The sequence below is a fragment of the Megalobrama amblycephala genome, linkage group LG17, assembly GCF_018812025.1.
Source record: "Megalobrama amblycephala isolate DHTTF-2021 linkage group LG17, ASM1881202v1, whole genome shotgun sequence".
Taxonomy (NCBI): Eukaryota; Metazoa; Chordata; class Actinopteri; order Cypriniformes; family Xenocyprididae; genus Megalobrama; species Megalobrama amblycephala.
The window spans coordinates 6,878,306-6,901,598 of NC_063060.1; the positions used below are offsets into that span (position 1 = coordinate 6,878,306).

General features: G+C 35.5%; 2 protein-coding genes across 4 annotated transcripts; one reads left to right on the top strand and one right to left on the bottom strand.

The window, feature by feature from the left end:
• The first annotated feature begins 317 nt into the window (after positions 1-317).
• Positions 318-12,180, top strand: wdr48b (WD repeat domain 48b). 2 transcript variants are annotated; one of them, XM_048164383.1, is made up of 20 exons: positions 318-470; positions 940-1,080; positions 1,287-1,365; positions 1,472-1,554; positions 3,800-3,929; positions 4,063-4,151; positions 4,283-4,384; positions 4,479-4,703; positions 4,822-4,896; positions 6,289-6,391; positions 6,614-6,711; positions 6,793-6,900; positions 6,984-7,080; positions 8,278-8,373; positions 8,635-8,740; positions 8,838-8,925; positions 9,007-9,083; positions 9,261-9,453; positions 9,537-9,559; positions 11,170-11,284. In XM_048164383.1, exons 1-19 carry the CDS (start codon positions 423-425, stop codon positions 9,552-9,554), a joined length of 1,956 nt encoding a protein of 651 aa, XP_048020340.1. In that variant the 5' UTR covers positions 318-422; the 3' UTR covers positions 9,555-9,559; positions 11,170-11,284. The 2 variants fall into 2 exon arrangements, with proteins under 2 accessions (XP_048020340.1, XP_048020338.1); XM_048164381.1 differs by lacking the exon at positions 9,537-9,559 and having other exon boundaries at positions 11,170-12,180.
• Positions 12,181-12,648: 468 nt separating this feature from the next.
• Positions 12,649-23,258, bottom strand: blvra (biliverdin reductase A). 2 transcript variants are annotated; one of them, XM_048164384.1, is made up of 7 exons: positions 23,113-23,258; positions 21,813-21,936; positions 17,218-17,337; positions 17,019-17,116; positions 16,764-16,871; positions 16,519-16,687; positions 12,649-14,778 (listed from the first exon to the last, which is right to left on the bottom strand). In XM_048164384.1, the coding sequence occupies exons 2-7, from the start codon at positions 21,929-21,931 to the stop codon at positions 14,514-14,516; spliced, it is 879 nt and encodes a 292-aa protein (XP_048020341.1). In that variant the 5' UTR covers positions 21,932-21,936; positions 23,113-23,258; the 3' UTR covers positions 12,649-14,513. The 2 variants fall into 2 exon arrangements, with proteins under 2 accessions (XP_048020341.1, XP_048020342.1); XM_048164385.1 differs by lacking the exon at positions 21,813-21,936.
• Positions 23,259-23,293: the final 35 nt, after the last annotated feature.

The following is a 23,293-nucleotide window of genomic DNA, read 5'->3' on the forward strand; positions in this document are numbered from 1 at the left end:
AGTCTGCATTGGGTTTGATTCTGCAACACACATTTTGGATGTCTTCCTTATCTGACACACCTATTTCAGGACATGAAGTTTCTTTAATGAGTTAAATCAGTTGTGTTTGATTATATGGAGACGTGTAACCCAGATTGTACACATCTTGTTTTGTACGGAGTGACTATAGTAGTACATAATTATAGGCTATATTTTAACTTTTGTTATGTCATATGCAGTTCGATACCATTGAACTATTTTAAATTTAGGGTCTAAATAAAAGCTATGATGTCCAGTTCCTGCAAATTAGCTACCAACTACCAGAGAAAAATTCTACTCGTACTCAACGGCGGCCTCTAGTGACAGATTTCGGCCTAACAAACACCAGAACGTATTCCGCTCTCCACCGGAAGTGACGCATTCACTGATTGTCAACATGCAAGATGGCGACTCATCACAGACAGAACGCTGCTGGACGGAGGAAAGTCCAGGTGATAATTTACACATAATATTTTAAACCTTTAAAACTATGTATTAGTGAATTTGTAATATGTTTACGTGTTTTAGGAAAGGTTCGCCCAATGTAGCATTCCTAATATCGACAAACCGAAACACTTCCACCCTTACAAAAAAGTACTGTGGTGTTACCATGGTACAGTGATGATATCTAACGCAATGGCATTCAGTCATTTTACGGTGTGTCTAAATCATTTTTTGGGCCACTGTACACTACAGTTATATGATATTGTAAATGAATTTATTGAGTACAACTGTCGGCTCAATAATTAGATATAGACACGTGTTTGTATACAGGTTTTTTATAGCCTCAAAATCAAGATACATCCGGTTCCTAAGACTCTATGTAATCATTTCCCTTTAACTTTATTAAATAGGTAATTTGATAGACTGTAGGTAATCTCTAATTGTCTAATCATTTTTTTAATAATGTTGAGTTTACAGGTTTCCTACGTTATTAGAGATGAGGTGGAGAAGTACAATCGTAACGGTGTGAACGCTCTTCAGCTGGATCCTGCTCTCAACAGACTCTTTACGGCCGGACGAGACTCCATCGTTAGGATATGGAGTGTCAACCAACACAAAGTACAAAAAGCTCATGATTTATGAGTATTAATACACTTGGTCCCATGTTTCTATATGATCATATCTTTCTATTTCCAACATCACTTAATTTTGTATCACCATCAAAATCATAATTTTAAGTTCTAACATAAGTTCTTTCTCTTTATAGTTAAATGTTTCTGATATATCCAGCTTTATGTGCCACTGACAGCTGTTAACTATTACAGCAGGATCCGTACATCGCTTCGATGGAGCATCACACTGACTGGGTGAATGACATCATCCTCTGCTGTAATGGAAAAACATGTACGTCTAAGCGCTTCAGAAGCTTTTTACAGGAAACTTCATGCTTAAATCTCATTGAATATATTCTAAGCATCAGCCAGTTTCAGGGGATTGTTCTGTGTTGTAGTGATATCAGCCTCCTCGGACACCACTGTGAAAGTCTGGAATGCACACAAGGGATTCTGTATGTCCACGTTACGGACACATAAGGTATATTTCATATTATGTTTAGTTAGACCTAAATTGTTGGTCAACTTTGTGTATTGTTCATTTTCAACATTGTGGATTATTAATGTAATAAGCATGAAAAAGGTCATTCCAAAGAGAGTTGTTATTTATATCGGTGCACACTGTTTCTGAACTCCCTGAAACACCTTGATTGTAGTCCTGAATTCTCTTCCGGGAAAGAACACGTCACAATGTTCTTCATTTAAAGGCAGGGTAGGCAAAAAAATGTATAAAAAACTTTTTTTCAAAATTTGTTTAAACTTTATTTATATATCAATACATAATTAAAATGTAAGTACTCTGAAAAAGAAAGTATAAAAATCGAGTGTCTGTAGACCTCTCACGACTGTTTTAAAGACAGCTCATTATTTCCATTCACTCCACCCCCTCCCTTCTGGGCTCCTTCCAAAGCCACGCCCCCAAAACGCATGAACGTGTGACTCCGACCACTGAGCTGGAAGACGCATTATTTACCTGAGACGAGCGGAGAGGAAGGAGCACGGCATGTAGTGACATCATGTCAGAATCACATGTAATAAAAATAACTTTATAATTATGAAGATAAACAAACAAGATGTATTTTAGTACTCACTATCAAGCTAGCATATTGATATTGGTAAAGTTTAAAATATATATTTTTTGATTCGCTAACGAGCTATCTATAAGGCAAAGCTAAAAACAGGTTGCATGATACACGTTTTTCCATTACCATCATTTACACTGTGATGAAGATGAATTTCGTGTAAGATTCATAACATATACGTTGTTCTACAGATCAACAGAGTAACATACACTCAAATATCAACTCACAACTGCATTGCAGACACAAAATAATAACACACACATACAACAAAGTGTGTACGACACACACAGATACAAGATAAAGACATCAGTAAACATAGGTAGAGAATATAAAAACAAAACAAAGGCGAAAAAAAAAACGTGCAGGTAAACTTACAGGTGAACATGGTAAAAGAGTTAGACAGAGGGTAAAATTATGCACAATTCAACACTATAGCTATCATTATTTATCGTCTCTACTACGGCTCGCTAAGTAATGTTATGTTAGCTATATTACGCAGCTACGTGTGCTAATGACACATGCTTCATGAAAAAATAAACAAAAAAATATGTATGATCAAAATACAAAAAGAAAGATTTACCTGTCCAGCAGAAATAAAGCCATCAAGGAGTCACTTTTCAGCCCCTTGAGTTCCCTCAGTTCTCGCCATCGCTGGAAAGCCACGCCGATATTAACTCGCGTTTTATTTCTTTGTTTATCCAAAGACTTTTTGTTCATTGCCTTTTCTTGTACTGTTACTGTCTTCCTTTTTTTGCCTGGTTTGCCTTCACTAACTGCATAGGCCGATACTGTGAATTTAGCTTGCTGTTTCTCTGCCATTGTTTTGGTATTCCTAGGATCCATGCCTCTTGGATTCCCCAAATCAAACGTGCGCGCGCAAGTGGGCAGGTCATGTGTGGCAAAAGGGTGGTTGCCATGGTTGCGAGAGAGTGACAGCCGCCTAAGCCAATCCTATGTTTCGTCCCGGATGGAAATAATGAGCTGTGTTTAATACAGATTAAACGGTCTAGAGTCACTCGATTTTTATACTCTTTTTATCAGAGTTCTTACATTTTAATTATGCATGTATATATATAGAAAGTTTAAACAAATTTGGAACAAAATTTCTTACCTACCCTGCCTTTAAATGATTCCCACCCAGGGCATATGCAAAATTACAGGGGCGAGGCCTGGTTGAGTTAGTTAGTAGTGTGTTGAAACTTGCAGTTATGGTAAGGCGCGGTTTCTGATACACGCTCGAAGCGCTTGACCAATCACATTACACTGGTCCAGCCAACCAATCAGAGCACATTGCGCTTTTCAGAAGGAGGGGCTTCATTGAGACGGGAACTAAACAGCGTTACTGACAGACTGGGAAGAGAGGTGCTGCAACAATATCAAATATGTGAAAAATAATGTGTTTTTTGAATATTCAAGCATAAAAACCTATTCTAGTAGACCCCAAAAACGAAATCAAGACTTTGTAAAAGTAGCCTTATTTATTATGTCGATGGTAGCCAGAAATTTGACTGTCCACTTTGGAGCTTCCAGAGTTTGCCTAGAAAACAGACTGATGCAAATTTGTACTATTTATGTCTGCAAAATTACTATATATGAGACTTATTATTATGTTGATGGTGACGATGGTTGTGATTCACACTTCAGGACTATGTCAAAGCTTTAGCATATGCGAAAGACAAGGAGCTGGTGGCATCAGCCGGGCTGGACAGGCAGATCTTCCTGTGGGATGTGAACACGCTGACCGCTCTGACCGCCTCTAATAATACAGTCACCAGTGAGCAAACTCTTTATCATAACTCTTGACACAGTCTTCCTCCTTATTCACTGAGTAGGAATAAAGCAGATGAATGTGAAAACCCTTTTGCTCTGAAGTGAGTGCAGTATTGCATTCATATTTTTTGTGACAGCTTCTTCATTGAGTGGAAACAAGGACTCCATCTACAGTCTGGCCATGAATCAGGCAGGAACCGTGATCATCTCAGGATCTACAGAAAAGGTTAGTCTTACGATGTTTTACTTTCACATTTAAAGGAAGGAATATTGTCATTCATGTGACTGCAGGCAGGTTCAAATAAAAGGCTTTACTTACAGAACGTGTTTTGTGTCACATTTTTTTTGTTATGGCAGGTCTTGAGGGTCTGGGATCCACGAACATGTGCCAAGCTAATGAAGCTGAAAGGCCACAGTGACAACGTCAAATCATTATTACTAAACAGAGACGGCACTCAGGTAGGACTTTTTATTTTTTGCTATTCAGACTGCCAAAAACTGAACACAAACTGACTTTGATAATGTTATCCTCCTGTTGTGTTTCTCTGTCTAGTGTCTCTCTGGTAGCTCAGACGGTACAATACGCTTGTGGTCTCTCGGCCAGCAGCGATGTATCGCCACATACCGGGTCCACGATGAGGGTGTGTGGGCCTTGCAGGTGAACGAGGCCTTCACGCACATTTACTCCGGTGGACGTGACCGAAAAATCTACTGTACTGACCTGCGAAACCCTGACATACGTGTGCTCATATGTGAAGAGAAAGCTCCTGTCCTAAAGGTGAGAGCGAGTTTGAGATGCATAGTGCTTGGAAATAAAGAAATGAAGTCATCCTTAAATGCATGTGTTGAATCCTTCAAGAAAGCTGCTCTTACAACTTATCTGATGCTCTGTGCAGATGGAATTGGACAAATCAGCCGACCCTCCTCAAGCCATTTGGGTGTCCACAACTAAATCATTTGTGAACAAATGGGTGAGTTACATAATCATAATTCAGAGGGTTTATTCCTTAAAGAAAGAGTTCAGCCAAAATAAAAATTCTGTCATTATTCAGCCTCATATCGGTCAATTAATTTTTCTCCTTGAGCCCCTATCCTAACCCTAACTGGACAGCCAAATCACTGACAATATTCAAGAAACAACTGAAAACTCATTTCTTCCATTAGCACTTAATTGCATCCTGCTAACTTTAAAAAAAAAAAAAAAATTTCTATGCTTTCACTATTTTTTTATATCCCCTCCTTGATCTAGCTTGTACTATTCTGGATGTTTGTAACTTTGTATTGCTGGCACTTCTCATGTTGTTGTCTCCTTAAGATGAACTGTTTGTTTTGTACCTCTTTTGTAAGTCGCTTTAGATAAAAGCATCAGCTAAATTAATAAATGTAAATATAACACAATAGGAGTTACTTATGATATGTCTAATCTGCCCTTTCCAATGTTAGTGAATGAGGACTATTACTGTCAAGCTCCAAAAAGGACTAAAAATTACCTTAAAAGTATTTTAAAAGTTCACATCATTCTTATTAGTACTCTGGTTGCGTGAAAACAAAGAAGTTCTTGTATATATTGTGAGCAATGATGACATAATTGTCATTTCAGGTTGAACTGTCACTATAAATATGCATGATGTTTTCTGTAGGTCTTATAAAGGTCTTAAAAAGGTATTCATTTGCCTTTACACAAATTAAGGCCTTAAAAAGGTCTTAAATTAGAGCTGAAAGTCTTTAGTTCATTAAGTCATGGCATTAAATCTTGCATGCATTGCAAAGATTTCTTTTTCAGTATTTTTGTTTTCAAATAAATAAAGATACATGTACTTGAGATGAAAACGTAAAAATGAAGACTCAAAAAATTGATCAAAAAGAAGTGAGTTTATGCTCAAAACAAGAACAGATATGTGTCAATGGTGTATTAAAACCTCCCTTTGAATTTCTGACCCCGTTGGCAGATATTTGTTCTTGTTTTAATCATAAACTTTCTTAAAAAAAAAAGCAAAACTTCATATTTTATGTAATTTTGCTTCTCCAGTAAATGCATCTTGATGTATTTAATTTATTTAGACATTTGCACTGGAAAACAAGACAAAAATACTGAGGAAAAACTTTTATGCTGTGTGATCAGAAGGTACAGGATTTTTTTTTTGTTGCATATTTTAGTGGTTGGGAGCAGAGCGATTCAAGCTACCCTAACCCTTTATTGTAAATTTAATGTATTTTCAAACTCTGAAGTGTCGCTAATTACAACTCTTTGTGTTTCTCCATAGACATTTACATTTAGAGAACATATTGACAGATCGTTTTTCCTTCAATTTTCTTTACTTGGTCTTAAACTTACTTGGTCTTTCTTTCTTTGTCATCATCAGTCTCTAAAGGGCATGCATAACTTCAGAACATCTGGAGACTATGACAACGACTGTAGTGCCCCACTGACTCCTCTGTGTACACAGCCAGAGCAGGTCATCAAAGGTAAAAGACCCTCACTGTATGCTAGAACAAGCATCTGACCTTAAAGGTGAAGGTCAGAGTGGTGTTGTGTTAAAGTTTGGTTGTGAAAGACACCAAACCTTAGTTCCTCCAGGGAAATTGTATAAGGAACCTATAGCAAGTGTAAAACATAAAAACATCTACTTGTTTTTCAATCTCTAATTGATTGAAACTTGTATTGAACTGAGTTTAATGTAATTTCAGGTGGCACCAGCATCGTTCAGTGTCATATTCTCAATGACAAGAGGCACATACTCACTAAAGACAGCAATAACAGTGTGGCATTCTGGGATGTCCTAAAGGTAAGAAGCGAACAGATCATGAGAATATTTTTATGGCATCTTTTGGCCAACCATTATGTAATCTTGCTCTGTGTTTTGTAGGCATGCAAGGGGGAAGACCTGGGTAAAGTGGACTTTGATGAGGAAATTAAAAAAAGGTTCAAGATGGTTTATGTGCCGAACTGGTTTTCTGTAGATCTCAAAACAGGGGTGAGTATTAGAGGCAATGCCTTTTGCCTTAGCATCATGTTTTCATGATAATGAGTGTTAAATATATTTTTGCTGTTTTTCAGATGCTGACTATCACGCTGGATGAAAGCGATTCCTTTGCGGCGTGGGTGGCAGCTAAAGATGCTGGTTTTACAAGCCCAGATGGCTCTGACCCTAAGTGTAAAGTTGCCTTCTTAGTACATACTGTGGAAAATGCTTTATATCTCGCAATTCAGATTTTATGACTTTATATCTTGTAATTTTTTGTAATGAATTGTGAGATATAATCTTGGAATTGCAAGGAAAAAGTCTGAATTGTGAGATAAAAAGGTGCAATTACCTTTTTTATTTTTCATTTGTGTCAGAAACGGGCCTCCATATACTGTAATGTAAAGCATCCTTGAGCAATGGAAAGCCGCTATATAAATAAAACATATTATTATTCATTCTAGACTATTTGTTTGCCGACGATGCATTTTTGAGTAACTTCTTTTCTTTAAATTGTATGATTTCTTCTATTATTATTATTATGCGTAGGCACCTATTGTGATCATTAGTCGTCTTCTTCTTCCGCTCTTGATTCTATGGCAACCTATAGAACTGCTTGCGGGAAAGTTATAAAATTTGGCACACAGATAAAGGACATTCTGAACTATTACCATATCAAATTTGGAGTCTCTAACTCAAACACTCTAGCGCCACCAACTGTCCAAATTTACACTCACATCGATGCTAATAACTTTTGAACTGTAATGGCTAGAAACAAAATTCTTTTTTACTGTGATTCCTTGTCTCAAGACGATTTTTTTTTCAAAACCTACTTTTTCAAACTCCTCCTTTCACAAAAATTGAACCAGATCATCATAAGACTATGCAGACAAAGTTATTGAATTCAAGTTGATTAGTCAAACCAGTCTCGAATGACGCTTAAACAAATTCCACGAAGAGCACGTCAAAATGGACTTTAGCCTATATCGCCGTATCGCTTTAGCACATTCAGATCAAACTTGGTGTGTGTTATGACAACCATGACCTGAGAATACCTGCACAGTTTTGGTGCAGTGCCACCTAGCGGTCAAAAAACTTACGGTCGATAGACGAAACTGTTTTCATATACTACATCAATTTTTGCAGTTCCATTTGGTGCTAGAAATTATTTTAATTTAGCAATTCATCAAAATGCTTTTACAAATCTTACTACTTTATGGTCGTTTTGATGTACCTGTAGGACATTTAGAATATTGTTCTGAAAAACAAGACAATGTTACATATAAACAATAGGATTTTTTAAGTGTTTGTTTTTCAACCTTACAGCGTTAACTCAGCAGTGGGAATTATGTAACATAACTATTCTTTGTGTTTATCCGTTTGTTCCAGTGAATCTGGGTGGGCTGCTCCTGCAGGCCCTGTTGGAATTCTGGCCCAGAACTCACATAAATCCAATGGAAGAGGAGGAAAATGAACTCAATCATGGTAGATGTGTTTTTGTAAAAACAAAATGAATTTGAATGCATCTTTTAATAAAGGACTTTAAATAAAGGATTTTGTAAAATTTTGCTGCAAAGCATAGTTTGCCTTATCCGCAAAGGATGCATGCAATTATTTTTGTATTTATACAAAGCTTTGTTTTTTGTGTTCTGAGCTAATTCCTTGAATTCACATCTGATATTCTGCAACATGTGAATATGCACTTGGTCTCTGACTTCATTATCTTCTGTGTTTATTTCTCTGTAGTAAACGGTGAACAGGAGAGCCGAATTCAAAAGGGCAACGGCTACTTCCAGGTTCCCCCACACACTCCTGTCATCTTTGGTGAAGCAGGCGGAAGGACGTTGTTTAGGTCAGAATGAAAGATTCCAGTACTGATGAAGAGCTTAAACTCACCATCCTTCCTGGATCTTGTCTTCATTATAAGCCATATTTCCTTCCAATTCCAGGTTATTATGCCGTGATTCTGGGGGAGAGACAGAGTCTATGTTACTGAATGAAACTGTACCTCAGTGGGTTATTGATATCACTGTAGATGTGAGTGTTTACAATCACACAATCATCATCATATGGATAATGTTTTTGATTGTACATTGACTGCTTTCTTTCCTGCTTCAGAAAAACATGCCAAAATTCAACAAGATCCCATTCTACCTCCAACCTCATTCATCATCTGGAGCCAAAACACTCAAAAAGTATGTTGTGTCTATAAGTTACACAATGAGAATAATTAATAATCATTATGCTTAGTCGAATTGAATATTTTTGACATCTCGTAAGATAAATGCATCTTAATTGTAAAAGTGATACTTCACTAAATTTGCAACAATGTTTTGAAGATTTTTTTTTTCATCCCGGCCTGTTGTTTTCAGAGACCGTCTGTCTGCGAGTGACATGCTTCAGGTGCGGAAAGTGATGGAACACGTCTATGAGAAGATCATCAACCTTGACACGGAGTCACAGACCACCAGCTCTTCAGCCAATGACAAGCCAGGAGAGCAGGAGAAAGAAGACGACGTGGCAGTGATGGCCGAAGAGAAGATTGAGCTCATGTGTTTAGATCAGGTTAGACCTGCCATCACATTCTTTACTGCACTCAGTGCTCCAATGTACTCATTATTTGCTCTTCAACGATTTATTTTCCTCAGATGCTGAAACAAATTTAAATGAGGTGACCATTATTTAGTTTTGATTGCTAAGCAACTGACCTTTGTCAGCGCACTGCTTTTGTGACATCGATAACCCTTCATAACAATATTACAAGTGTGAAACATTGATTAACCCAGGGTTAAAAGTGGCTATAACCCCAGTTAAACTGTGTGAAAAGCCAGTTACAGATACTAAAACATAAGTAAATCCTTAACTGCCTCACAGTTTTGGTTGCTTTCCCCTGCTTTAATGTTATTTTCATCCTTACAATGCATGCTCAAATGCACTGAATTTTATTGAAATTTCAGGCGAGATTATACCATTTGCTTTGTCTTCCTAAAGATCCATTCGCACCAAGGATGATAACCACAATGATAATGTAGTTTTAAAAATCTTTCTAAATTTAAAGGTCCCGTTCTTCGTGATCCCATGTTTCAAACTTTAGTTAGTGTGTAATGTTGTTGTTAGAGTATAAATAAAATCTGTAAAATTTTAAAGCTCAAAGTTCAATGCCAAGCGAGATATTTTATTTAACAGAAGTCGCCTACATCGAACGGCCAGTTTGGACTACATCCCTCTACTTCCTCCTTTAATGACGTCACTAAAACAGTTTTTTGACTAACCTCCGCCCACAGGAATACACAAGAGTTGCGTTTGTAGAGTGTGTTTGTCGCCATGTCGTCGAAACGCTGTTATTTTCATCCCGCAGTCCAATCACCGGGTCTGATTCCGGCTCAAATTGATAGGGTAAAATTAAAGACATGTTTACAATAACACTGAGCGCATGCATCTCCACGTTATGGTAAGAGGCGTGACCTTTCCGGGCAAGGTTCGCTAAGCTGCTGTCGAATCACAACACAGGAACCGCTGGCACAATCAGAACTCGTTACGCATTTCTGAAGGAGGGACTTCATAGAACAAGGAAGTCATCAGCCCGTTTTTATGACAGTGGAAACAGCGGTATACAGATAAGTAAATTATGTGAAAAATACTGTGTTTTTTTACACGCGAAACATGAACACGTTATATTGCACACTATAAACACAATCAAAGCTTCAAAAAACCACAAAAAACGGGACCTTTAAAATACCCCACAGATCATTTATTATAGCTTGTCAAATTTGCCCCCATTTGGGTGTGAGCAAAAACATACAATTTTTGTGTGTGTCCCTTTAAATGCAAATGAGCTGCTGCTCCCGGCCCCCTTTCCAGAAGAGGGCGGAGCTTTAACAGCTTACACTTCGGTTGCTCAACAACAAAACTGGAGAATCTCACGCAGCCAAAATGAGGATTGTCAGTAACGGTGTTCAGCCTTACATTGTTCAAACCGGAGTCGACACTGATGGAGAGACTCAGGAAGAAGTTACAACTTTTAGAATGAAACTGGACGTTTCTGAATGGTTAGTGGATAAATTGATGTAGTTGCTCAACTCATCGACTAGCATATGCCCTCATGTTAATCTTTTGTGCAAATCCAGCGTTGAATTGACCCTCGTTTGTGAAGCATCATGGGTTGGTATGAAAGCTAATATATTTATCATTATCGTTCGTTGTGTGAACGGATTTAAATAGTAAAAATTGTGAAATGCTTTTTTTGTAGACTATTGTTAAAAACGTCTGCTGTCTTCATAGGTTTTGGATCCAAACATGGACCTCCGGACTGTTAAGCATTTTATCTGGAAGAGCGGTGGAGACCTGACCCTTCATTATAAACAGAAATCCACGTGAGCCCCTCCGACCATCTTCAGCCCGCATCACTTTGACTTCCAGAAGAAGCATCCCAGAATGCCCTGCTCTTCTCAGGTCTGATTAGTCACCCAGGAGGAATGTTTTTTTCTTCTCATTCTCTTTGCACCGGCTGAAGTGACAGAGCCAGCAGAAAGACCTGACCGACAGCTGAAGGTTAAAGACTAAAGATCGACTGCAGATTGATGCTGTTGCGATGTGCTGTAAACAAGGACTTTGTATTTTTTCTGCTATTATTTCATTACTTTTTTGTATATTTATTACTGTTGTGTTTGTCCAGCATGATGATGATGATGATGATGATGATGCACACAAGTACTTCCATTCTCAAACATTCCAGACACTTTTCAACTAGACCAGAACCTGAACTGAAATCAGCTGCTCTTTAAAGCTCAACTGCTCCCATTTTGTTTTGTTTTCTTCCGCAAATAAACAAAGTACAGCTTTTATTTTCTAGGGTTAATATGTTGTTGTAATTTATTTGAAGCTTTTTTTGTATCAACCAAACTTTGCAATCAGAAAAGCGAAACTGTCCAATGAGGATCTAGAAACTGTTTCAGCAAATTTCACAATCAGAAATCGAAACTGTCCAATGAGGATCTAGAAACTGCGTTTCAGCAATGCAGCCTGTAAAAAAATAAAAAAAGTTCTTGTTTTTAATGTATAGATGCAATTTATTGTCAGACACTTTCCAAATGGAAATGTCTCATCTGAATGTTTGTTCTTTTGTGTGTGTGTGTGTGTGTGTGTGTGTGTGTGTGTGTGTGTGTGAATCTGAGCACATGACAGTGTTGGCATCATCTTACCACAGCTTCTGAAAAATATGGCCCTGCCCTTGTTAACTAATGTGGCATTAGGACTGACTTGTCTTTTGAATAAAGGTTGAAACTTTTTTCACTCTTGGTGTCTGAACATGATTTATAAATACTTGAACATGTTTAATATTTCACTTTTGAGGAAGGAATGCAGGGTTTTATGAATCATGTCTGGATCATATTTCATATCTCAAAAGCAAAAGATAAATTCTAACTACAATGAGGTTAATGCATTAGACATTAATTTTTACATTAACTGATGTATACATAGTAATGTATACATAGTAATTAGCCTAGATTAATAATTGCTGTGAACATTTAGTTCACTGTTAGTTCATAACTAATACTTTAATTAGTTAATAACTCAACAGCGTTAACAGAAAAATATTTTGCATTAAGAAAATTAACTTTTTTTTTGATCCAGGCAATTAAGTATATACACCCATCATAATTGTGTAAAACAATGAAAGAATACAAAAACATTTTACTGAATTTTTGAAACAATATATATTGTGAAAAGCACTACAAATAAATGTGAATTGAACTTAAGTGCAAGACAGAATACTTTAATTTTATTTATTTTTATAACGGTAACAAATTGTGATGGACATGCTTAAAAACTTAAAAAAAAGTGTTTAAAAAAGTAGGCTTCATTTTCATAATACAAAATAAAAGTTCAAGATTTATACAGTTGAAATGTGTTGTGTGGATTCAGCTGCAGAAACTAATTCCATAAAGCAGGCACAATTTATTTATAACTGAATAACACATATATGTACACATGAAGACAAATGTAAACGATGCATTTTGGTTAGAAACAAAATGAAACATTCCTCTTTATGATATGTGCATTACACTTATTTTTCCTTGATAGAGTCCATGATCTGCTCAATTCAGTGCTTTCCCAGAGTTCTCACTTTAATCTCCTCATAAAGAACATAGATCAGATTAAAGAAAAACTTTGAGCATTTCATGAATAAGTGAACCTTTGATTTTGCTTCAAGCATGTATGAATGTCTACAGAGCTCTTCCAGTTTTCACAGAACAAACTATAGCATGTCAACAGAGCAACTTAAATATGTACTATGACAAAGAGAAATATCAAAGCAAACAAGAGTGTTTTGCAATGCACCAGTCTGTATGAACACCAATGACCAAAATCACTGGTTCATTTGTCTGAAAAGTGTATTTGAATTTGGTGCAGATGCATTACACAAACACACAACCCACTGTATCAGTCACGTACAAAATGCCAACTGATTTAAAAAAAAAATGTAAAAAAAACAACAAAAAAAAACAAGAAGTCAGCGAGAAACATCCCTTTCTGTTGAATAATAAATGTAACATGTAACCATAATAAGTAACTTGAGTTTAGTTGCACGATACAATGAAAGAATGTGCTGTTACTGCATATTCTGATGCGGCCCACTAGTTAAAGACAAAACTATTAGTTAAATTCCCAAATCAAAGACTTTTGATTTTATGCTGATATGTTATATATTTTTTTAAATCATTTCCCAATACTGATTTTTCAAACAATATTTAACATAAGGCCCTGTCAAGGTCCAAAAAGGACAAAAAGACCATAAGTTGTCATTTTTTGTGTCACTACTTTTATGATGGTTCTTTTTTGTCCTTTTTAGAGCTTAACAACTCATTAGACACTCATTTTCACTGTTACAAAAAAAAATGGTATTATCCTTTACAGTAACACTTTACAATAAGGTTTAACATGAAATATTAATGAACAATGCTTCTACAGCATTTATTAATCTTAGTTCATTTTAATTTCAACTTTTACTAATGCATTATTAAAATCAAAAGTTGTATCTGTTCGCATAGTTAATGCTGTGAACGAACATGAACAAACATTTTTATTAACATTAACAAAGGTTAATAAATGCCATAAAAATATATTGCTCATTGTTAGTTCTTGTTAGTTAATGCATTAACTAATGTTAATAAATGAGACCTTACTGTAAAGTGTTACCCACTAAAGCCTTTTTGTATAATGCATTATAAAGCTATTCATAATGTATATTATAATGCATTTCCATAAATAACTATAACATTAAAATGTATTAGTATATCAGAAATTGGTTGTTTGCCTTATATTTTAATGCATTATACTTTCAATACTTTCGTGTTTAATGACTAGATATGCATTATAAACTATTATAACTGTGGTTATAATTATTACAACATTTTTATAATGCATTATATATAAAGGCTTTAAGTAAAGTGCTACCAAAAAAAAAAAAAAAAAAAAAGTATATTTATTATAATATTATTCTATACTGCAGATGTCTGTCTCTATCCCACAGTCTATATCTCACAATTCTATATGGGACATTTGGGAAAAGAGAGCGAAAATCCCATAGTGGCTAATTCTGTGAGAATGCTTACAGGACAGGTTCAGGCCTGAGCATTTTCACTGAGCTGCTGAATGCGGTCCGCCAGCTCCAGACAGTGTAAGATCCGGCTCCTCTCCGCCTGGAGTTCCGTGGCAGAGACGTCACCCTGCAGCTTTCGGCCGAACAGCACCAGATCCTGCATGAACAGCCCCACTGGCTCCCGCTGACCGGCAGGAAGCTCTGTGATAGTGCCGTCCTGGAAGTGAAAGTCTATGGTTTTGGCTCTGCCCAGTCCTGGACCTCGTTCTTCAATCCAAGTAAGAGGCCTGTGTCAGAAACAACTTTGATTAACATCTGATTTTTGCATGTTAGATGATAAAACAAATAAAAAAAAAAAAAAAATCAAAATGAAAAAAAAAAAAAAAAAAAAATCCTGTAGATTTGGGCATGGGCTCTTTGACTTAACTGTTTTGTAACACCCTTAGCAATCACATAGCAATGCAAGCACCACCCATAAAATCTAATTATAGTGATTGCAGTTTCATGACCTCATATTTATTGAGAGGCTACACAGAAAAGCAAAAGTACTTTTAAAAACTCATGCGTCACTCTGCAAGACAATTCAAGTGCAAAAAGGTGATTAAATACCAAAAAACTTGAAGAAATGGTGACCAGTTTCACCTTCTAAATACATCCACTACCATTCAAAAGTTTGGGGTCAATAAGTATTGTTTTTTTATACTGGAAATTAATACTTTTATTTAGCAAAGATGCGTTAAATTGTAAGGAAGAGGATTAGAGCCAAGCAATAATAAAAAAATAAAACCATCTCGAGATTAAAGTTGTTAAATTTCAAGAAAAAAACTCGTTAAATTTCGAGAAAAAAGTCTAAATAAAATGTTGAGAATAAACTCGTTAAATTACAAGAAAAAAGTCGTTACATTTCGAGAAAAAAGTTGAGATAAAAAGTTGAGAATAAACTCGTTAAATTACGAGAAAAAAGTCGTAAAATTATGAGAACAAATTCGTAATTTAAAGAAATTACGAATTTGAGAACAATTAATTTGAGAACAATTAATTAATTAACAAGTAATTTAACAAATTTGTTCTCGTAATTTAACGACTTTATTCTCAACATTTTATCTTGACTTTTTTCTCGAAATTTAACGTTTTCTCATAATTTAACGATTTGTTCTTGTAATTTAACAACTTTTTTCTAGTAATTTAATGACTTTATTCTCAACATTTTATCTCGACTTTTCTCGAAATTTAACGAGTTTTTTTCTCATAATTTAACGACTTTATTCTCAACATTTTATTTCGACTTTTTTCTCGAAATTTAACGAGTTTTTTCTCGAAATTTAACAACTTGTAGATGGTTTTATTTTTTTATTAATGCTTGGCCCTAATCCTCTTCCGTAAAATTGATCCAAAGTGACAGTAAATACATTTATAATGTAACAAAAAAAATTAAATAACTGCTGTTCTTTTGAACTTTCTATTCATCAAAGAATCCTGAAAACAAAGAAGACTTTTTTTTATTTTCCACAAAAATATGTTTTCAACACTGATAATAATAATACTACTTGAGCTTCAAATCATCATATTAGAATGATTTGTGAAGGATCATGTGACACTGAAGACTGGAGTAATGATGTTATATATATATATATATATATATATATATATATATATATATATATATATATATATATATATATATATATATATATATTGCAAACAACACACACACACACACACACACACACACACACACACACACACTATATATAATCACAAACTTTTATGTTAGATGTGATTAATTGATTTGACACAGCCTTGTGAGCATAATATACTTCAAGAGTTTATATTACAAACTCTTACTGACCCCAAACTTTTGAACAATTGTGTACATTTTCTGAGTACATTCATTTATACTGTATTTTAGCATAAAATTTTGGTGTTCATGGTCACAATATTTGGCAGCTATACATTAAAAATATAATAAATTTAATAATTTTTTAATTAAACAAAAAATCCCCTCTCTGTGGTTGTAGTGTACTTACTTCTGTTGTTGGGTCAGAAAGTGGGCCGTCATCTTCATGTATTTGTTCTCTTGCTCCTCCACCAAAGATGCAGCAGTAACCGTGAGCTCCCCGAAAAGATCAACCAACCAGGTCATTCTGGCAATGCCGCTGAATGATGGGAACCCAAAATTTGGCTTCAGGGGTCCACCTGAAAAGAAAAATGACTGTCACTCTAAACCCTAGTGATACCCTTTAAAAGGAAGAGTAACTGGGTACTATTATACCTGTGAAGTGCAGCGTTCCCTTCTCCAGTGTTTTCCCAGATATGTCTTTTTTCAGCTGTTTAAAGTCAGGAGTGAGAAGTTCAATGTGTTCTTCATGAAGCACCAGACCTGAAGATACCATATAGAAGTTAAAACATTTAAGTATGATGCAGAAAAATATTATTTAGCTAATTTATGATGACAAACATTCTACCATTTCAAATATTTACTCAAGAAGACATGCATCCACAGCTGTTAATGAAGACAGCAGCTCACCCTTCTGTTGAGCCAGATTCCACAGATCCACTGCAGATGTGTAGCTGAGGGTCATGGGATACTCAACGGACACATGCTTCCCTGCCTCCAGAAACTGCCTGAGATCGAGCAGATCAGGGGAGAAACCATCATATTAAAAGAAGGACACTCACACATGATCATTTCTGCCAATCAGAAGAGATTATGGACTGTGTGATACCTGATGCTCTCTTCATGGCTGGTGTTTTCCGTGCATATAAATGCCACGTGGATGTCACTTCTGCTCAACGCCTCCGTCATCGTGATCTGCTTCACACCCTGCTGATCTTCAAGAGTCCTCCTACACAAACACAAAACACCAGTAGATTCAAGAGATTCAAATTCATATTAAACAAAAGAAATGCTAATATATTATTATATATGTATCTTACCTATGTATCTTTTAAAGAAACATGATTACTACATACTACATCCTGAGAGAAAAATATAGGGCTGCACTAATATATATATAAAAAAATACCAACAACCCTTTGCTCAACTTATATGCTCAAGTCGTTGTGATATGCATATTGTGATGTACATTTGCGATATTTCATTATATTGTGCAGCCCTATATTTTGGGCACCCTGACTGGACTGCGGCTATGCAGCCCCATACGCAACAAACCGTGATGCACTGTGTATTCTGACACCTTTTTATCAGGACCAGCATTAACTTCTTGAGAAATTTGAGCTACAGTAGCTCATCTGTTGGATCAGACCACACAGGCCAGCCTTCGCTCCCCACGTGCATCAATGAGCCTCGGCCGCCCATGACCCTGTCGCCGGTTCACCACTGTTCCTTCCTTGGAGCACTTTTGATAGATACTGACCACTGCAGACCGGGAACACCCCACAAGAGCTGCAGTTTTGGAGATGCTCTGACCCAGTCGACTAGTAATCACAATTTGGCCCTTGTCAAACTCGCTCAAATCCTTACGCTTGCCCATTTTTCCTGCTTCTAACACATCAACTTTGAGGACAAAATGTTCACTTGCTGCCTAATATATCCCACCCACTAACAGATGCCGTGCTGAAGAGAGAATCAGTGTTATTCACTGTTATTCATGTTAATATTTTCTTTTTTCACAGGCTCCACTTTTGACTATTCTTGTGTAAGACTGCCCGTTTGTAACTTCTTTCTATTAGGTTATGCACATTGCGGGCACACCTAGACAAAACAAGAACTAGACATTGGACACATTTATACACTCGTATGCAAAAGGGAACTCAAGACACGCACATACATTTGAATATCTGACCTCTCTTACTTGTTATTATATTGCCATATATGGTAGGGGTTGATCTTTGTGTACTATGATTGGATGGACTGGACATTGTAGATGATTCTGCTTTATCTTGTGTATGAATTTGACCCTTCTTCCTGCTGCTGCTGCCACACATCACAGGGGTTGAGGCGACTGTTTCCAAATGATGACTGATCATTTTGGAATTTTTAAGATGTTTTAATGTTAATGAAATAAGTCTCTTCTGCTCAAAGCTGCATTTTTTAATCAAAAATACAATAAAACGGTTATATTGTTAAATACAATTTAAAATAACTTTTCTATTTGAATATATTTAAATTTTATTTTAATTTATTCCTGAATTTTCAGCATCATTACTTCAGTCTCTAGTGTCACATGATCCTTCAGAAATCATTCTAATATGCTGATTTGATGCTTAAAAACATTTATTATTATATCAATGTTGAAAACAGTTGTGCTGCTTCATATTTTTGTTGAAACCGTGATACACTACCCATTTCAAACTAAAAACAGTTTTATACCCATTGTATTTAAATAAAGAAAGAAGTGATTTTAAATTCCAATAAAATTTATAAAAATATATAAAATTATTTTTACTGTATTTTTGTTCAAATAAATGCAGCCTTGGTGAGCAGAAGAGACTTCTTTTAAAAATGTTTTTAAAAATTGCATGTTTGAGTAAAACTGAAAATGTTGTTCTCTAAGTTATATTATTAACCTTACTTTCATGTTATAAGTTAAACAGATGTTATATAAAACTTAGTCTTGACAACATTTTGGAAATTGTTTTTGTGTTCATTGAGATATTGCTTAAAATGTTACTTTTCAAAGGGGGTGTACTCATTTACGCTGAGCACTGTATATATATATATATATATATATATATATATATATATATATATATATATATATATATATATATATATATATATATATATATGTATGTATGTATGTATGTATATATATATATATATATATATATATATATATATATATATATATATATATATATACACACACACACATGACAATTAATATATTTATTTATAAGGGGTGGGACAGTTCGCTATATAAAAAAAAAAATACATCAAACCGTTCGGTTCTCCACCCATGGTTCAGCACGTTCTTGCCACGGTTCATGCCAAATCTGACAACGCATCTATAATATGGTTTGTTGAAAATAACATGCAAATCAGACAGACAGATTCGGCTAATGTACATTTCAGTCGATGGATATGCATTCCAGTTTCCCAATACATTACAACAGTTATGATCAAAAGAACATGAACAAAACAGTCACTCATTGTAAACAAATGTTCAATGAAGTCCCGAATGCTCTATGACCAGTCATTTACGTCGTCATCACCCAGGTGTTGATAGCGCTTGAGCGCAGGTGAGACCTGACCATCTCACGTTGCTATCGGTGTTAAAACTAATCTCATTTAACCCTTGTCAATGTAAACATTCAAATACTCTCGCTCACATTCTCTTTCAAGTCTTGCACCTAAACTGGTCAACATGCCCAGCTTAGTGAGTATCCTAACAAACATAGTAGGCTATGGCTTAGGAGAAAAACGAGACAGACAACGCATGTGTATAAGTATCAGTGTAGTGGATCTTTGAAGGTTCTTAAAGGGACAGCAGTCTAATATTCCTGCTCTTTGTGTTTTTAATGTTAATCAAATGACAAAGGATGAAAAAATTGCTCTTGACTGAATAGCTTTTGTAACTTCAATAATGTTTCAACTTTATTAAATTATTCAAAGAAGTTTTTATGAAGTGTTATTATATATTTGATTACTTTATTCAATTTCTGTACCTGAAAGCTGTTAGATTCCTGAAAAACCTGTAAAGCATTGTTTATTTTATTTGTATTTTAGCTCTCATGTGTTTATTTGTTCTGTTTCTTGTAATTAGATTATTTGTTTTTATTTTCTTTATTTGACAATTGTCCTATTTTTTACTGAACATAGCACATACCGAACTGTACCAAAACCGTAACACCCCTAATATACAGTACAGTCCAAAAGTTTTAGATTTCAGATAAACACTGTTCTTTTGAACTTTCTATTCATCAAATAATCCTGAAAAAAAATATTGTACACAAATATTTTGTACAATTGTACACATTAAATGTTTCTTGAGCATCAAATCATCATATTAGAATGATTTCTGAAGGATTATGTGACACTGAAGACTGGAGTAATGATGCTGAAAATTCAGCTTTGCCATCACAGGAATAAATTACTTTGTGAAATATATTCAAATAGAAAACAGTTATTTTAAATTGTAATAATATTTCACAATATTACAGTTTTTTACTGTATTTTTAATTAAATAAATGTAGCCTTGGTGAGCAGACGAAACTTCTTTTAAAAACATTAAAGCTGCTGTAGGTAACTTTTGTAAAAAAAAATTTTTTTACATATTTGTTAAACCTGACATTATGTCCTGACAGTAGAATATGAGACAGATAATCTGTGAAAAAATCAAGCTCCTCTGGCTCCTCCCAGTGGTCCTATTGCCATTTGCAGAAATACACCGCTCCCGGTAAGAAACAACCAATCAGTGCCAGGAGGAGTGTCTTAGCAGTGTCAATCAATCAAGCTCGCGTGCGCGCTGATCACACCCCTCCCATGCACAGCGCCAGCGCATACAGGCTTCAAGATTACCGGTGTGCCGCAGCTTTGCTTATGGCGGAAAAACAATCCAAACTGCCAATTCCTCGAGTGGCACCTGCTCATAAAATAAAGACGGGTAAACGGAAAAAGACAGATGACGATGATAAAAAAGCCAAAAAGAAAGAATTAGATAGAGCCCGAAATAAAACGAGGGTAAATCTTGAATTTGACGCCTGTACACTGTGCATGACAGGAGTGTGATCAGCGCGCACGCGAGCTTGATTGATTGACACTGCTAAGACACTCCTCCTGGCTCTGATTGGTTGTTTCTTACCGGGAGCGGTGTATTTCTGCAAATGGCAATTGGACCACTGGGAGGAGCCAGAGGAGCTTGATTTTTTCACAGATTATCTGTCTCATATTCTACTGTCAGGACATAATGTCAGGTTTAACAAATATGTAAAAAATATTTTTTTTACAAAAGTTACCTACAGCACCTTTAAAAATCTTAGTGGTTCCAAACTTTTGGACTGTACTGTATATATATATATATATATATATATATATATATATATATACACATTCATACACACACATACAAAGTCAAAGTCAAGCACTAGTACTGGTCTATGTGCAACTTTCAATATGAACCTTTCAGTATGAGGAGTCAAAAACATGTTTAAAGTGCAGACATCACCATGGTCTATGTATGTATGCGTATAGATTTCTCAACTGCACACCACGGACAGAACAGTAAATATTTGCTATATGATATGAAATTACAGATTACAGAGAGCTTATCTTGTGTTCTATGGGGTCAAAAAAATAAAACATGCTACGTGCTTCACAATATGTGAAACAAATCAAGTGTCTGGATGATGCACTGACCTGGACACAAAGCCTTTGATGCTGAGCTTCTCTGCAGCGCTGGACGGAAGAGGAGCGAGTAAATCTCTTATTCTCACACATCCTGCAATGCCTACACCTACAACCACTGATCCCAACATGATTCCTGCAGAAAATCAGCATTAACTACAAGTGTTACAAGTGTGCTTATAGGAGAGGAATACAACTGAGTTTGTTCTGAACTTGATTTAAATTCTGCACGATGACGAAAAAAATTAAATGTAACATCTGTGGAAAAGGTTTAAACAAGCATGGAGTGGATCAATCCTCATCTACACTGACCTTGTCATCCTTTGAAGACAAGTCCATGCAAAGATATGACAGAGCAGCACATTTCTGGTTTGAGAAGAACGTTTGCTGAAATGGTGTGTCTGCATGTGTGTTTGTCTGATAAGGGCTTGTTTAAGCAGTAACCAGAGATCAAGTCGCACAACATTTACAAAAAAAAAAGTTACTTGAGAATTGACTTGGACTCCCAATTGGATTGCATAAGAGAAAACATATTGGTTATAGTAGTTACCCATTTATTTAATATGGGGGAATGGGAGACATTTCCTATTACCTGGAATTTAAAACAATTTTGGCATTCAGTGTGTTTTAATTGTGCGGTCATTCTCTTTACAACTCAGTAAAAAATTAGTAAATTATTCATAAAGTGCATGCTATTAAAATAAATGCATCTTTTTTATTTCATGATAAATATCACAAACATTCTTTTAAATATATTTGAGGGTGTTTCTTAACTTCGGTACTTTTTTATGTGATTAATAGAATTAACATTTTAAGTGCTTGTGTGATGGCAATGACAGCAGTGAAAACATCAATTTAAAAATTACAAACTATACACATAAATACCAAATGAAGTCAAAACGTTTTTTTTTCTATTATTGTTTTCAAATGACACAATAAAAAAAAAATACAATTATATATATATATATATATATATATATATATATATATATATATATATATATATATATTATTTGAGCTTAATTGTCATGTAACAGAGTTTATAAAACTAACCAGCAGGCAGCAGCATGTAGAAGCTACTGAGAACAGGAACTTGGCTATTAAAATAGTCAATACATGGCTATTTTCTCAAATACTAGAAAATGTATATTGTTATACTCGAAAGAAATCGGTTTATTAAACGCTTCAATGCGCGTGTTAATTAAATAACCAAAGAGTCACATTAACGAAACGCATCTGCATCGCGCGCAAGTGAGTGATTACACAACAGATAATGTTAATTCTTCTCTATGCAAGATATAAATGTCCTCACCTCTGAATGTCCTGAAGAGCCTTTGGTGTGGAACTCTAACGCATCTGCAGGGAAATCAGAGGGATGAATGACATTCTACTGTGACTCAGGAAAGAACTTTCATAACTCTTTTGTCGTACCGCGCCTGCGTCAGACGTCACGCGCTCCAGCCGCACGTGTTCCTGTTGTCGACAAATAATAG

Coding starts and splice junctions, on each gene's coding strand:
- blvra (XM_048164384.1), bottom strand. CDS start 21,931: ATGTTGGGATCAGTGGTTGTAGGTGTAGGCATTGCAGGATGTGTGAGA. Junction 16,688..16,763: donor GGGAACGCTGCACTTCACAG/GTATAATAGTAC, acceptor TTTTCTTTTCAG/GTGGACCCCTGAAGCCAAAT. Junction 14,779..16,518: donor TTTCTGACCCAACAACAGAA/GTAAGTACACTA, acceptor TTTCTGACACAG/GCCTCTTACTTGGATTGAAG.
- wdr48b (XM_048164381.1), top strand. CDS start 423: ATGGCGACTCATCACAGACAGAACGCTGCTGGACGGAGGAAAGTCCAG. Junction 4,385..4,478: donor TAAACAGAGACGGCACTCAG/GTAGGACTTTTT, acceptor TTCTCTGTCTAG/TGTCTCTCTGGTAGCTCAGA. Junction 6,712..6,792: donor CATTCTGGGATGTCCTAAAG/GTAAGAAGCGAA, acceptor TGTGTTTTGTAG/GCATGCAAGGGGGAAGACCT.